The 15,445-nt window shown below is 43.2% G+C and overlaps 1 protein-coding gene across 1 annotated transcript in view; it reads right to left on the bottom strand.

Annotated features, from left to right (window-relative positions):
• Positions 1-1,470: 1,470 nt before the first annotated feature.
• The window catches only part of adam12b (ADAM metallopeptidase domain 12b), an 80,472-nt gene continuing 66,497 nt past the window's right edge, over positions 1,471-15,445 (bottom strand). Inside the window, exons 18-23 of the mRNA XM_030106958.1 lie at positions 13,868-13,976; positions 12,320-12,506; positions 12,066-12,174; positions 10,286-10,537; positions 4,124-4,299; positions 1,471-2,631 (exon numbers count right to left, since the gene is read on the bottom strand). Of these exons, the coding sequence (XP_029962818.1) occupies positions 2,580-2,631; positions 4,124-4,299; positions 10,286-10,537; positions 12,066-12,174; positions 12,320-12,506; positions 13,868-13,976 (885 nt within the window). The 3' untranslated portion in view covers positions 1,471-2,579. The remainder of the gene's footprint in view (positions 2,632-4,123; positions 4,300-10,285; positions 10,538-12,065; positions 12,175-12,319; positions 12,507-13,867; positions 13,977-15,445) is intronic.

The following is a 15,445-nucleotide window of genomic DNA, read 5'->3' as shown; positions in this document are numbered from 1 at the left end:
CTCTTTAAATGCAGTTTGCAAGCTTCGTTTCGTAAAGCTACAAAAGTAACCTTGAAATATAATTGTATAAAAAACACTTTTAAAAAGTTTTCATTAAAACTGATCACATTAAATCTAGAAAGCTAAGACTAAAAGTTTATCTGTATTGAAAATGCTACTAGTTTCCTTGAACTTCCCTAAATTGTTGAATTGTGTCCAGTCTATCAATTTTCAGTTGATCACAGGCACAGGTGTGAAATACATGATTTCACCTTGGTTCCCTCGTCTTTTTTAATTCCCTCTCAGGCACGTCTGGGGCTCTGTGGTCCTCCCCTGTTTTGGTATTCTGTCTCAGTAATGCTGTAAGTTAACAAGTATTAGGGGTCCTGATCCTTAATCAGTATTCAAGGGCAACTTCAATTTGCAGTTGGAGCACATTATGGCGAGATTACGAGTTAAATCCTCAGAGAGCAGCGCCGCTGAGGCTGTGATGAGCCGTGCTGCTGGACAGGTGGCAGTGTTGGACAACAGCAGCAGAGCAGGCTGACAACAACACATGGACCTTAAAGATGCAGGATGTTCAGGTTTTACATGTTTTTTCTAAATAAAACAAGACTGGATTCTATAAAACACTATGAATTATGTATGCTGAAAACATTTAATCAGGATCGACTTTTGAAACAGAAACAGGAGGTCTCAGCAGTCAACCAGTGTTGATATAATTCAGTCTCTGTAAAGTGGCACTGTTACTGTAGGCTGATGAGGTGTAGAAACTAAAAGTATTTGAGTTTTATTAAATGTTCTCTCAAGTAAAAGTGAAAAAAAACAAAAAAACAAATGCTTCAGGCCAGATCTCCAAAAATTGGACTGAACTCGAGTAACTGAGTACAAAATCTTGAACCATGTGCACCTCTGGATGGTATTCATCAATTTCTTGTATTGAACTGATGGTTCAGGTTCATTTATTTGTCACTTAAAAGTGCATGGGGGTGCAAAGTCCAAAATAAGCATACATTTCCAACGACTCCTTGTAAACAGTCAGAGAACTTTTATTTGGCTCTGATTTCAAACCTTTGAGTTTGACCTTGTTGTCATCTGTAAATGGTCAAAAATCCATTCACCATTTACCCTCCGAATCAGATTTACAATACTGCGCTTGTAAAAAAAACAAACAATAACCACCCCCCCCAAAAAAAACCAAACAAATAAAAAAAAAAGGAATGATAACTGACGTACAATATTAACACTTTACAATGGTCTTTAAACACTTTACACTTAAAATATAATGAACACGGTACATTAAGGATTTCCAGATGGCAGAAACACGTAACAGGTAATTGACACAGCATTAAGGAACATTTTTCTGGTGCTCTGACACATGTGAAGCATTACTCGCACACTTATGCACACGCAAACACAACGCAGATAAGAACGGCGCTGACTTCAGTCGTTCTGCGGCGGTGGGAAAAAAAAAAAAAACAAAACACACAAAACGAGCACTGCGGCGAACAGAAACGAACACTGACACGGGGGTGAAAGTGTGTTACAGCAAGTCAACACAAAAAAGTGCAACAGCCAGCTCCGAACGTGGAGAGCGTGTGAATAATAATCTCATGAACGCGACAGACACAGTGAGACATCTCGTTGGACGCGGGGCGGCTTGGAGCGGCTCGCGGCGCTGAAGTCATCCCGGCCTGGCTGCAAAGTCGAGCGTTAAACGGCGAACACACAAACAAGCGGGGTCGGTGCTGAATTATTTGGTGTTGCTGTAATTCTCTGGAACGGAATCAGTCCGTGGAGACGCGCTGACGGGCGTCCAGCACACGGCCCGAGCCAGGCTGCGCTGGGAGAAGCACGTCTCCCGCTCGAACCGCCAAAACTCAGCTTATAAGGAAATAAAGGAGCCCGGTGGCGAAGCTGCAGAAGGTGTGGAGCCTGCATATGCATTCGGAAAAAGAAATCTGAAGTCACTGTTTTTGTGGAGTGTTTACATGATTACTCAACAACAATAAAAGAAGAAAGAAATGAAGTAACTGTTGAAAGATGGATTTGATTCAGCACCATGGCAGTTATGTTCAAGAGGATGGATTTGGTACTAAATACCATTCAGATTATGAAAAACTGAAAATATAACCCTGTTCTTTGACTTGTGCTCCTTTTCCCTTTCTTGTCATCCAAGTACAGAAAAAAGGAAAAACTTTTTCGCTCTTCTATGTTTCAAGCAACTGTACTGGTTTTTAAAAAGATTGTATACTTCAGCACTTCATTTGCAAAAAAAACGGTATAAAAATTCACCAAAGGATGCAAAAGAAATCTCCGAAATGACACCGTGGTTTCTCTCTTTCCTACATCGGCTCCTCATCAGAGCAGTCCGTGCACCAACGAGCACGGCTGGAGTTAAATAGTTAAATAGATAAATAGTTCATTGGTACCTGAGCGAGGACAACAAAGCACCTTTTCGAGGCGTAGCACCGAGGTGCGATGTTCGCCCCCTTACGTGAGAAACTCCGTGACGCTTCCAAGAGTCCGAAAGGTCTCAGAGTCACTTCTTAGTGCAAAAAAGGGAAAGTCTGTGTCTTTTAGTGCGAGATCTTCTCAACTCAGCAGTCCTTCTGAGTCTTTGGTGGTCTGTAGGGCAACGCCGGCACGGGTCTGAAACAGGAGCACAGACAGCATGAGAAACGCTCGTATCGAATTCTACACCAGGCAGCCATGACATTAATCAGACAGACAGACAGACAGACATAACATCAATCCTTTAAGTGTTTCTCTGTTTCAACACAAGTGTTGATGAAAATGTTTATACTACAATTACAACTGAAAACGACACAATATCAACATAAAATCAATTTTAATGATACATTCTGGTACAAAATATCATGAAATGCCACAAAAACTGTGCCAATACATGTGCCTATGTCTATCCATTGTGCATGTTTTCTTTTTTTTTTTTGGATGAATACTGGTTTGCTAGCATGGATGTAGCTAGCATTCATGTCGACTTTACCAACAGTTCAGGTTTTAGTGTCGTGTTGTGTTTGCTACCCTCAGGAATTTTGAAGAAAACAATTTCAAAGATCAATGTTTTTCTTTGAAAGTTTTACAGTTTGCTTGTTGGTTTGGCGGACCGGATTGGAGCCTCTTGCCGGCCAGTTGTGGTCCATGAGCCTTATGGTTGACATCCCCGATTTAGAGTATTTTCATAAGCAAAGGCAATTGAACCCAATGCCATCATGTTTCATCACAATAGCAATACAATGAATGACTCATGAAAAAGAAAGGAAAAAACCCCTACTATTATATTTTAATCCAAAACATCAATACTAAAACGCGTCCTGCTGTTTTGTTTTCACCACTTTCACTTCTTCAGTTCAGTAATGTTTTCCTTGAATATTGTCATTTCTTTTATTTACTCTCTCTCGAATCATCATGACTCCAGCAAAAACAAAGAATAAACTTCATAGTTCTTCAAAATCTCTGCAGCGAAGCTTTTTCACCCAAACAAAACAAGGTTCCTGTGAGACCGCTGCTTCACTTTCATTACTGCTCGGCTTTTTTTTCACAACATCGACATGCTTTTATTGCTAAATGAAATTTAAAATTTTAAAACTGAATGTTGACAGCTTTGAGCAATTTACTGATAAACTTCCTCCACTGTTCACTTCATCCACTGGTATGATGAGAGGATACAGCAGCACATTATGCACAGAGGATAATAAATACATGTCTTGTTTCCCTCATGAAGAGCGGCGGGCTGAATCTATTCTTCAACTTTTTATGCACTGGGAAAACCGGAGCGGTTTATTAAAGCGGGAAACATTGCAAATGAGCCAATCCTCGGGAAAGAACTCCCCGGTGGTATGGAAATAATCATCCGGGCAGCACTCTCAGCCGTGTGGGTGAAAATGTGGAATATCCAGGAATACATTTAACATACAGCATGTGAGCAAATATGGATCTAATGAGCATCAGGAGAAAACAGAGAATGGTTGTGGTAATTAATTTGATTCACTGGTGAGTATAAGGAATAAGAGGCCCTTACTCACACATCAATCATTAATTAAGGGTTTAATAGGAAAGTAATTCCATCATGTCGTGACTTTTAAAGAACCAGGTGCCCTCCGGAGAGCCGTGTTGCACTGACCTGCTTGGTAAAGGGATGGTGGGGGGAGGCCTGGGCACAGTCGGTGTTGGGATGGGGAGAGGCCCAGCCCCGGGGATGTGGACCCCCGACGCCGAGACGCCGTGGCCCAGCCGGGCGCTCCTCCCCAGCGGGTCCGCAGGGAGGGGCTTCCTGGGAGGGCTGGGCTTGTCAAAGTCCTGGAGAAGAAAGGTGTAAAATGTCCATATTTAACAACAAATACAAAACAAGTACAATAAAAATTGAGAATTCAGAGTACATAGTTATTGATCATTTAGGCGATTCTCAGTTCAAGTCTTTTTTTCATCCTGCTTTTGACGATGCACAGGAAACCACTGCTACAGAAAACTTCCCCAAACAGACTTCAGCATCCATTTGTTGATAACGAAAAAAAAAAAAAAAAAAAAAATCAGACTAAACCTTGAGACACAGTGGAAAAAAAACCCCCTGATTAATAGATTTTTTTTCACCTTTAACTCCTCATGAAAATTGATTAGTTGTGTGGCGGTTATCTGGACACAAAGACAGACACGTTTCACTAGAGGGCACTGTGTTATCAGTGTCTTCCCTGCCTCCTCACATCTAACAGGAGACGAATCCCCAGCCTCCTCCTCCTCCTCCCGCTCGTCTCCACCTCCTCCGTGGCGGTGCTGTGTGAGTGTAGAAGGTTATCTGGATGAGACGCCATCATGTGTTACTAATCTACACCGAGGAGGCGAGGCGGTGATAAACATCTGCTACCAGCTGCCCGCGTACCCTCGCACAAATATATGCACGAAACCTCACCACATTCTGCACACACACACATGCATGCACACAGAGGAATACGACATGGACAAACTTTTAAAAAAAAATATCTGCATCATGCATGGAGAAGGTTTAGAGAGCTGGGAGGTTTTAAAGATTCATGAATGCTGACAAGACATGACTGAGTTTGTCACGTCGACGCGCAGCGTTGTAAACCTGCGGCCGTTCCTCGCCGCGCGGCCCGGAGGACACAAACGCGGCCCTGTTTCACGTCAACACGGCTTTGCATGACGGAGGTTTTACCCTGGCAGAGTAACCTCGGCGAGCGACTCTGAAGCTCCCCGCCTGCGTGCGGCTGCTCTGACGCTCCCCACACTTCTGTGGTTTGGGGCTCATGAGAACTCCCAGCGACAACGTCCCTCTGCTTCATGTGGGCTCCGAACAGAAAAAAGGATAGCGGTGTGACAAAAAGATTAATTTGAACAGACCCTCTGAACCCAATCCCATCCACCTTTTAGATGTGGCTGGAAACACCGACTGGGAAACCGATTTTATCTTTCCAGCATTAGTGACCGAACGGGGGCAGATCCCTGCGGATAGGCCGCAAAATCTCGCTGTGACCTTCGATCCCTCGCAAACCCATGCAGGGTGTTATTTCAGGTCGAAGTAAGGGAGTGATCACACTCATATTCAGCAGTTTTCCCATTATTCTAATACTGTATGAGAGCAGCTTCCACCGATCCACAGCTTAAAAGTGCTTTTTTTTTAATAAAATGTCATTTCGCCAGATGAGATGAACATTTTTCATTGTGCGACTGATCTACCCAATTAGAAATGCTCGATGATTGGTTCTTCGAAGCAGAAATGGAACATATAGAAGATGTGCACGAGAAAATGACAGCAGGCCACATTTTTGTCTGAACTGGTCCTTGATCAGTTAGGCTGAATTTATGATCACTTTTATTTTTAGAGATGGGAGTTTTGCATTGATGCACCACTGGGGTTTTTGATTTGTAAATACTTCAAAGCACTTTCTGAAAATGAAGTGATTTGCATCACAACACAGTAGCTGCTTGAGCGTTCTTCTTCTTGTGTTTTGGCTGTCGCTGCACAGTGCCGTCAGTAACATTGAGGTGTTTTCCTCTTTGTTTTCTGAAACATGTAGCTTTAGGTTTGAGCTGCCAGCTGTCCAAGAGTGGTTTCTGTCCCGAATAATCAGAAGGCTGCAAAACTGGCTGACATACAGCGCCAAGAGACTGTAATTTGACTCCAGCCTCATTGTTTTCTGGCTTTCAGCAGAGAGCTGTGAAAGGAAATCTGTTTACAGCAGTCTGGAACTGACCTAAAGGAGTCAAAGACCTCATTCTGTGATAGTAGCGTTGTATAAATATTATTTTACTTTCAGTATTAAAAGTCGGTATTGTTTTGCTCATTTTGTTTTTAAAGCATGCTTGAGAAGGTAATTTTAGAAAGGAAAAGCTGTCAACTGAACAAAAGCAATATTTTATTTATGTGCTATAATACTACTAGTTGAACTGTTAAGTTGAATGGGGGGGTGGGGGGGTTGGGACGACGACGACGACACTTTCTCAAACTCTAAATGAGCTGAATAGTGAAGTTAACAGCCTTGGAGCCCGAAGCAGTGCAGATTCCATCACAAACAAGAGATGCCCCGAAGAGGTGAGAGTGATACGACGCTCTAATCAGGTTGAGCTCAGCACAGGCACAGCAGGTCTGTTTTATTCACATCACAAGCCCATGTGGATTGTACTTCAGTTTAGGGGTAATAAAAAATACAACTTTGTCTTCCTGTGATCCAATTAGAGGAGGCCTAAATATTGAGTAAAGTATCGGCTCGCAGCGGGCCGCCCACTGCGAGCCTTCCTCTGAGAGCACTTCCACCGCTGAAAAACTCCGGCTTGTGGAAGTTATGGAGAGTAAAGCGAACACGGACGCTATCTGGACTAAAATACAAAAAGGCCAAAGGTGTAAATGGATGGATCTACTAATCCAGGAGGCGTGTTTATTCTAATACCGCTCCTGGCAGGCGTCTCATTGTAGCTGGAATCTAGGTGTTGTTCAAGTCTTCCTTCAAAATGAAGGATCGCGCTGCCTCTGTGGCTTCAGAAAGATCTATGAGCCTTTGGCTTGCAGGCACCTCTGAAAGCCCACAGGAGGAACCGGAAAAAAAACAAGAACGTGTGGCCGTCTTGCCAGAAACAGGAGTATCTTTCCAAGTTTCTGAAAAGATGACATTTGGGAAAGGCGTGATGAGCTCTCGGTGTAGCAGTCTGCTCTCACACCACACCTCAACCGGGCCGGAGCTCATCTGCTTCATATTTATTCAACACTAGTTTTTCTGATATGTATTTCTTGCCTCGGCCAAGACAAGATAATAACAAACAGGTCTGTTTTTGAAAATACGGCGCTCCCACACAGGTTTTCTCTTCAATGTAATAAATGTGGGAGAGGCTTCATTCCTCTGATACAAAGACCGAAATGACAAAAAATAAGCCTTTTAAATAAGACATATTGGCACAGGCCAGAGCAGAGGTTGTGTCGAGTGTTACAATGAGCTGCTAATACACTTTCTTTTTAAGGACTGATGTCCTTTACGTCCTTGCCTTCCAGCCTGCTTTGAAATCTCCGAGAGCGCTCTCTCCTGTTCCTGACCTACATGTGCCGTCTGTGCTCACTCCATCTGCTGCACCGCAGCAGAATGAGCTGGTGAGTATTAGCAGGTAGTGACTCTTCATGGGTTTGGCAGGCGGCAAGCAGCCAATCCACAGAGCAAACCGTGGCCGTTGAGCACATCTTCCGTTGGCGTGCGGTCGCTGCAGTTTCAGGTAACATGGACGCCACAATAGCCTCCATAGCTGGATGTGCTGCCAGATCGTTCCAGATGTTTCTGGTGATTAGTCGCAGAAAAAAAAAAAGCGTCTCATATATTTATCCTCGGTGTTCGTTTTTTTTTTTTTTTTGGTGGTGATTTTCATATTAAATTACAGAAATTCAGTGTAGCACACGACACAGAGAGGCGGTCTACAGAGGACACAAGTCAGTAGACTGCGTGGGAAAGCTGGTGGGACGGGGACGTCTGTGCTCCTTTGCTCTCCGTATAACCACCCTGACTTGACCTGAAGGAAGTGAAAAACAAGACGGATGAACTGAAGCACACGTTCTAATTAAGTATATTGGTGCTGGCTGTATCTCTCCAGTTGGTCACAAAAAGGAAAATGTCTGGGATTTTTGTCTGATGTTCACTTTTCTTGTCAGATAATGATTTGTTTGACATTTCCGGAGCAAAAAACATCATAAATGGAAGCATCCGAGCACTTTAAAAGGCTTTAGTGAAATTGCTTATTATTCAAATAGATGAAATGTGGTTTAAAAAAAAAGTCTCAACGGGAGGTGGCTCCTGGAAAGTGGGTTGTTATAGCTGCTCCTTTCTGGGGTCTTTGGACGAACTGGTTGGGTTGTGTCTTCACGTCATATCTTTTAAACAGCGCTACACACCCATCGATTTCCCCCGCTGCCGTGACTCACGCAGAGCCGATATTCTGCCCAGCTCTGCAGGAGCCCCGATGGATCAGGATCCGGATCCACCACCAGAACAGACGAATGGATTTACTATCTCCACCGCGCCCCATACTGCTGCTTCAGCATGAGGCAGCACCTTGCTCAGGAGATGGGTCACAGGGATGGACACAGATTGAATTTTTTCTGTCGATACGTGGGCGAGCGAACAGACTGCACCGGAGACAGGCCGGGATATCCAAAAGCTCCACTTCAACTTTTAAAAATGACCAAAGACGTTCGTGTTTTTTAGATCGTTAGCTGCAGTTTGCATGATTTCATGTAACAGAGGAACAATTCTGGAACAAAAAGAGAACCTTTGCTGTTCGGTGTTTACTGCAAACGTCCGACTGAAGACTTTCTCCTAATCATACTGGGCATGCAAGTCATGTAACATCAGATTTGTTTGGCATAAAATTCATTCCAAGGACAATTTCTCAATGTTTATTTATTATCTGGGCAACATTTCAAATCATACTTTATCCGACAAAGTGTAAATACTGTGAATAAGCAATTGATTGTCTGAATCTATTAAAGCATTGGAATCAGCTCTGAAAAGAAAGACAAAAAAAACCTGCTATATTTACAAACTAAACTTTCTTACCACAGTGAGAACTGGGAAATTAGTGCTTGGATGTTAAGTGAATGGAACGCGTCTTTGCTGGTGATTTGTACAATGTGTACATATTGAAATGGATTATGTTTGTATGACTGCATCTGTCATATAGCTGCAAAGTGCTTTTCCACAACAGGAGGTGCTTCATTTTCTCTGCAGTTTAGTGGAAATAATGATGTGGAAACAGCAGAACTTCACATTCTCTAAGAAACCGAATATTGTGGATCCATACTTCACGGTTAAATAAAGTAGTTTCTGATTTCTTGAATATATGGCATGACGCTAGAAAGACTATTTCATTGATCTTCCTCACAAAATGCTCAGATCGCCTCAACCTTTCGGTCTCGCCACATGACCTTCCTCGGATAGATTCAGTCTGCTGAAGAATCGTTTACCTCTCAATGTTTAAAATCGAGGTTTTAAAGGACAACTGTTTCCAAAGTCAAGAACAAACTTTCAATCTCCTTTCTAAAGCCGATGTGGGCGATGTGGGCTTAAAGTGCTTCGAAAGATGGAAAAAAAATTGAACTTCTGCAAATTTACAAATTATAAGCAAACGTTATCTGCGGAGGGAGGAACTGCTGTAATCTAAAACGTGTCCTTAAATGTCAAAGAGTTGCAGAGAACGTCACTTTTACAAAGAAAAGAAGCTATTAAACTTTCAATTTCACCTATTTAAAGCAATGCTGATTAGTCATTAGGCTTCTTCGGGCTCATTTTTCACAATTTCTTGCTCTTCCCTTGACAGTTTTATCCATTACCATGAGCATCTCCTTCCAATAAACTATCAAACATCCTCCTTCTCTCCTTCCTCACTAAAAGCGTCTGTTTTCCCGCATCTACAGTTATCACCTCTCCTAAATACATGATCAAAAAACCATCTCAACCACTGTCAGTGTCTCCCAGTTCTATCTCACTGCAATCCAGCGGAGCCACAGTCCATACTTCACTTTAATAAAATAGAAATAAAAGTGATGGTTCCATCTTTGTAGAAGAATTTAATTTAGAGAGTCGCGGATATGGCTTTAGTAAACAGACAGAAGCAATGTATTGTAAAATATACACAATTTGAACCTAATGGGCTATGCTGTATGAATACGGCCCATTAAAGATGTAGGCGATGGGTAAAAAAAAAAAAAAAAAGCCACAAACGGTAGAGTTTATGAACTCCCGGCTAAGTCGCTCTACTGCGAACGAGAAGCATTCGTTATTATCCTGATACAGACCTGCTCCGCTCGGTAGGACGGCTGGTGGCGCGGCAGGCTGAGAAACGGCGGCACTTGGGGAGGCGAGAGCGGCGCGCGGGCCGGCAGGACCCGGTGGAGGGCCGGCAGAGGGGGCAGGGTGGGCTGGCCCACGCTGAGGGACGCCGGCATGGGGTGGCTGATGTGCAGGGGCTGGTAGAGCGGCAGCCGGCGCAGGCTGTGGGAGTGGAAGTTGTGCGGCGGCAGCAGAGGCTCGGCGCTCAGGAGGGACGGCTGAAGGGAGGATAAAGAGAGAAGGACTGTCGGTAATTGCACAAGTTACAACGAGCCGTGACGGTGCGATATCCAGCCGGAGCGCTCAAAGGCAAGGATTTGAAACCGAATCTCCAGCAAGGAGTTGATCTCTGAATGAGACATGTCAGCTGGAGGAACGCTACATTTGACTTTATACACACACAGTTCTGAAAAGCAATGACTCAATTTCTCAATTATGTTGATTCTGAGCTGCTGTTGTCCAAACAAATGATTTTGAAACATTCGACTTCAACCATTCTGTGTACATATCTAGGCTGCTTCTCCAGCTTATTTGGTGTTTCTCAGATGAATGTTAGTGTTGGGTGTGTTGTCGTCTGTCTCCAAACACGAACTTAGATAAACTCACTGCACCAAACTGCGTATTCCAACAAATGTTTCTATCCTCTTGGACTGACTGAACTTTGGATCAGGTCTTAATACGCTCCTCACTCTTCAGGCTTTTGTTTAGTTTTTTTTAAGAGCATGATTTACATTTTTTACTGTATTGTGAAACTCGTTGGAAAGTTTTTTTCAATCGTGGAATAAGAAAAAAAAAAAATCAGATGTCAGTTATAAGAGTGAAACACAGCATTATTAGATGTGTGTGACCAAATGTTCCGACCAGCTGTTTGCCCTCTGCTGCAGAACAAACCAATAACACTGAAAATGGCCAGAAAGGATTTGGCTGCGAGACAACAGGCGCACATGTACACACACGCGTGCACACACACACACACACACAGACACACACGATGCAGACGTGTTCGCAGAGACCTGCTGTGACTGACATCTGGACATCAGCAACTGGCTGAAGTCGTCACAGTAATAGGAGCAGACAAGCTGCTCGGTGGACCACATGCTATTAAAATTACACTGAATCAACTTCCACACCGTTATAACTCCGGATATAATTTCCATACGCGCTGCATGCTGATACGGGAGAGCTAAAATCAAAGCCGCACTCGTACTGATCATACATACGAAGGCATGTGGCTTCATTTTGTCCTCACAAACACAGACGAGGGGTGATTTCCAGCTGCGCTTATCATTATCAACAAAACAAAACTTATTTTCTGCCTCGGCCTGGATCAATCAATTCAACCGTGTTCAAAAAAAAGACTAAAGAAAATCCTTTCATCACGGACATGTATTAAAGTAGCTCACTTAACAATGTTCTGCTCTTATTTGAATGGAATAATCTCTCACTTTAAGTTTCTTTGTGTCTCATTTACAATGGCGCTGTAATTAATATTTCTTGAGGGGAGCGATATGGAGAGGCTGAATGAATTACCCGGCTTGCGATCATCTTGTTTTGTCAACACGCCCAGAAGCATGACGGCCCCTAAGCTGAAGCTCGCTTTAGTGGAGTGCTCTTATGAAAACGTCATTACAAAAGGAAATCTAACGGTCTGTGACGGGAATAAGCCCAGAAATACTTACACGCAATAAACGTTTGGGTGCATGCGAACACGCTGTAGACGCCGCCGCACGCTGTAAAGCCGCTCACCTTATAAACGCCGGCTCCAGAGGGTTTGGGAGGAGGCTTGCGGAGCGGCGTGGGTCTGCACAGAGACTCGGTCCTGATGGGGCTGGTGGGCCTGTTGACTTCCACAGATCTACGAGCCAAACGGGAATCATTCAGAGGTAAATCTGAACCCATTGGGAATATACATAGGCTTTAATTGCCCGTGATGGATTTGTGATCATTTTCCAAAAACCAAGTCTTCGCCGTCTGCGTCGTTTCTTCGAGGGGCGGGTTACCTGAGCTTCTCCAGCGTGCTTTTCTTATTGGTGAAGAGGAGGCGCAGCAGAGTCTTCCTCTTCACGAAGACGACCACTGAGGCTGCCAGAAGGCTGACCAGGGTCACCAGGATTGCCACAATAATGATCACACTGTCGGCTGATGCCACATACGACAACACGCACATTAATACACACACACGCACATCTACAGCACAGAACAATGACAGGACATAATGCAGGCCGTTACAGCGCGGCAGTCAGCGGTCAGCAGCACAATCAACATTCCTCTCAGAAATTCTGCTCCTCACTTTTAAAAACTATAATCTGAGCAGTGTAATGAAGGGACGTTCAACACATTTCAGTTGGGGGGGGGGGGGGGGCACACATCGCAATCTGAGCTGAATTGACCTGAACCGGAAAAATGATAGAATGATTCTATTTTAATTAATGAGAAAAATGCAGCTTTAATTGTTTTTCAAGGAACTATTAGGAATGTAGTTAAATTGGCTGGGTCTTTGCACTGAATGCAATGATACTTTGTTGGTTGTGATGAAAACCAAAGAAACAAAAACAGCAAGAGACACACGTGTCTCGTAATTTCCACGTTATTAGTTTGCAAAATAATACTTTGTTGTATTTTCATTTTGTACACACAAGATATGATTTACTTCCATCCTCTTTAAAGCTATTTTTGGAATCCATCAATTATGAAAGATCGATGATTTTAAGCAAAACAAAGTATTCTGCCTTACCTCTGCGAAGCCTGTCCGAATTGTGTCTTTATTCAAACAGATATTATTTTGTGATTTAACTGAATTTAAATAAAAAGACCTCTATGATTAAAGCTTAATTATCATTTAAGTGTCTTAATGCTGCAGCTCTTTGTCTGGAAATTTCCTGCTGATAACCACACAGATAAGAAAAACGCTTCTATTTGATTGCATAGCATATTCTGAAAGTATTCGCATTTAATTGAGTTTTAACAAATTCAACTACGAACAGCCAGAAACTTTTTAAAAAGCACTTTCTGAAATCCTTTATTCTATTGTTCCAGTGAGTGTTGGGAAAAGCTTTTCTACTACTCAGGTAAACACTTTGCGTCATGTTCATCAAGCATGTTTTTCACAAACTAATTTAATGTTTCACTTTAAATCTGTTCACTGCATTTTGCTCTGTTCAGCTTTTCAGACCCACAGAAGAACCATTATAAACAGCAGCTATTGAAAAGACTAAATTGCAGTTATTGCTTTTGTTGATTTTTTTTTTTTTTTAAATGCATTGCAATGTAATGTAATTCCATTGGCCGGATCAGAGCCCGTCGCTGCCTGGTTTGGAACCCCTGAGCCGCGTGTTTGACACCCCTGGCATAACGTATCGCCGCGTGCAAGACAGGAGTGCGTCGTGTTGTTCTGGGAGAGTTACGCGCCCGTCCAAACCGCACGTCAATCCAGGGAAAGAGATTTAGAAGGTGCGGCTGGTTGTGCTTTGTGCTTTTCCCTGCTTATTTGTGGGCGACTGTCTTTGTGTCGGGATGAGAAAGAATAGAGATTAAACTGTCTGCGCTACCTGCCAGTCTCATTGGCCCGCTGTCGATGCTCCCTCCAAAGCCGGATTTTTCGCAGAACGGGGGGGACCAGTGCGCTTCACAGTGGCAGTTCTTCTTGTTGTTGCACACCTGTAAAAAAGCATAAAGTTTCACGATATATTGCATCAACATTAAAAGTTCCTGTGCTGCATAAAGATTGGGCGAAATAAAAAATACATGATGAACAGTATATGGGCTTCGTCTTGCGGAGACGACACGGATGGGCGTGTGTGTATGTGTGTGTGTGTGTGTGTGTGTATACGCTCACACTCGGAATAGATAAAACATGTGCACGGGAGAGTCTCTCCAAACACAGCAAAGCCTCAGGTTTCCACGTGCAGAGGTCTGATCCAGGAGGATTCCCTGGTGTGGGAACAGCGTCCAGCTGTCAGAGGCAGGGAGGTGCAGCGGCTGATGGGGGATTTACATCCAGCACAGATGTACAGTCAAGTGGCGTCCCTGCCTCCGGGACATGGGCGCCGCTTCGGATCGGGTGACGGGGTTAAGAGGCATTTTGGAGGCTCAGAAGGGGGGTGACGATGTGGTGTAGGCCGATTCACGTGCGTGGAGAAATGTGGTAATGCAACATGAGCGAAACCCCGAAGCGAATGCAATGTGTTCGTTTTCTTAAAAGGAAAGAGTAAACATATCTGTCTTCGGTCTTATGTGAAATTACTGCATGAACACACAGAATATGGAAGCTAAGTCTGGCAAATCCTGTTGAGGCTGAGATTTACACGGAAAATCTGTTAGTCAACGATACATTACATCCATTCTATGCTCGCTTGAAAAAGCAATAAATAATGTAAACAGTCTCAGGACATCTTGTGTGTTTGAATTAGCAATAAGATGGAGCGGCAATCGCTAAATAGCTCACTGACTGACAGGATAGTATTTAATGGATCCAACAATAGTTTCCATATTTTGATTGATTTCTCAGACACAAAGGGGGAAAAAAAAAAGACCTGCTTAAAAAGGAGCATATCAATATTTAAACACTGAAGGTAAAGTTAGTTGCCTTGCAGGCAAACAATCATCTTCAAACTCCGACAGTTAAATTTAAAGTTGCGACTTCTCCGCTCGGATCTGCTGCTGTGTGCTGTTGACAAAGCAGCAGGCAAATTGTTTTGGCAGATGTTTCAGCGTGAGGAAAGATTCAACTCAGGTCCGCCGTGTCGTGATGGAGATATATTCTTCTCCCTCAAAAAAAGCCACTTTTAAGAGGATTATGTTTGTCGCCGACAGCCACTCCACTGCTTGTTGTTGTTTTATTGACAGACTCATTTGTTTCAGATGAGTTTGATAAATTACAAGATAATGGAAGAAAAAAAACCCCAAAAACAAACCTTCAAGGTATGCGCAATTACAGGTTTTTATGTCTGCTCTATAAACTGGCACATTAACAGTGGAGATTACTGGTTATTGTACGATAATTGAGGCTGCGGCGAATTTTTAAACCACAAAGCAAAACAACCGAATAAATAAAACATAGAAGCTTCCTTTGTTGAATTATTAATAAGATATGCAAAGAGATTGATTTCTGGGCAGAGAGTGTTGAT

This window comes from Salarias fasciatus, chromosome 13 (genome assembly GCF_902148845.1).
Source record: "Salarias fasciatus chromosome 13, fSalaFa1.1, whole genome shotgun sequence".
In the NCBI taxonomy this organism is placed as follows: Eukaryota; Metazoa; Chordata; class Actinopteri; order Blenniiformes; family Blenniidae; genus Salarias; species Salarias fasciatus.
Note: the sequence above shows the minus strand (reverse complement) of the source record. Positions and strands in the feature narration are given on the sequence as shown.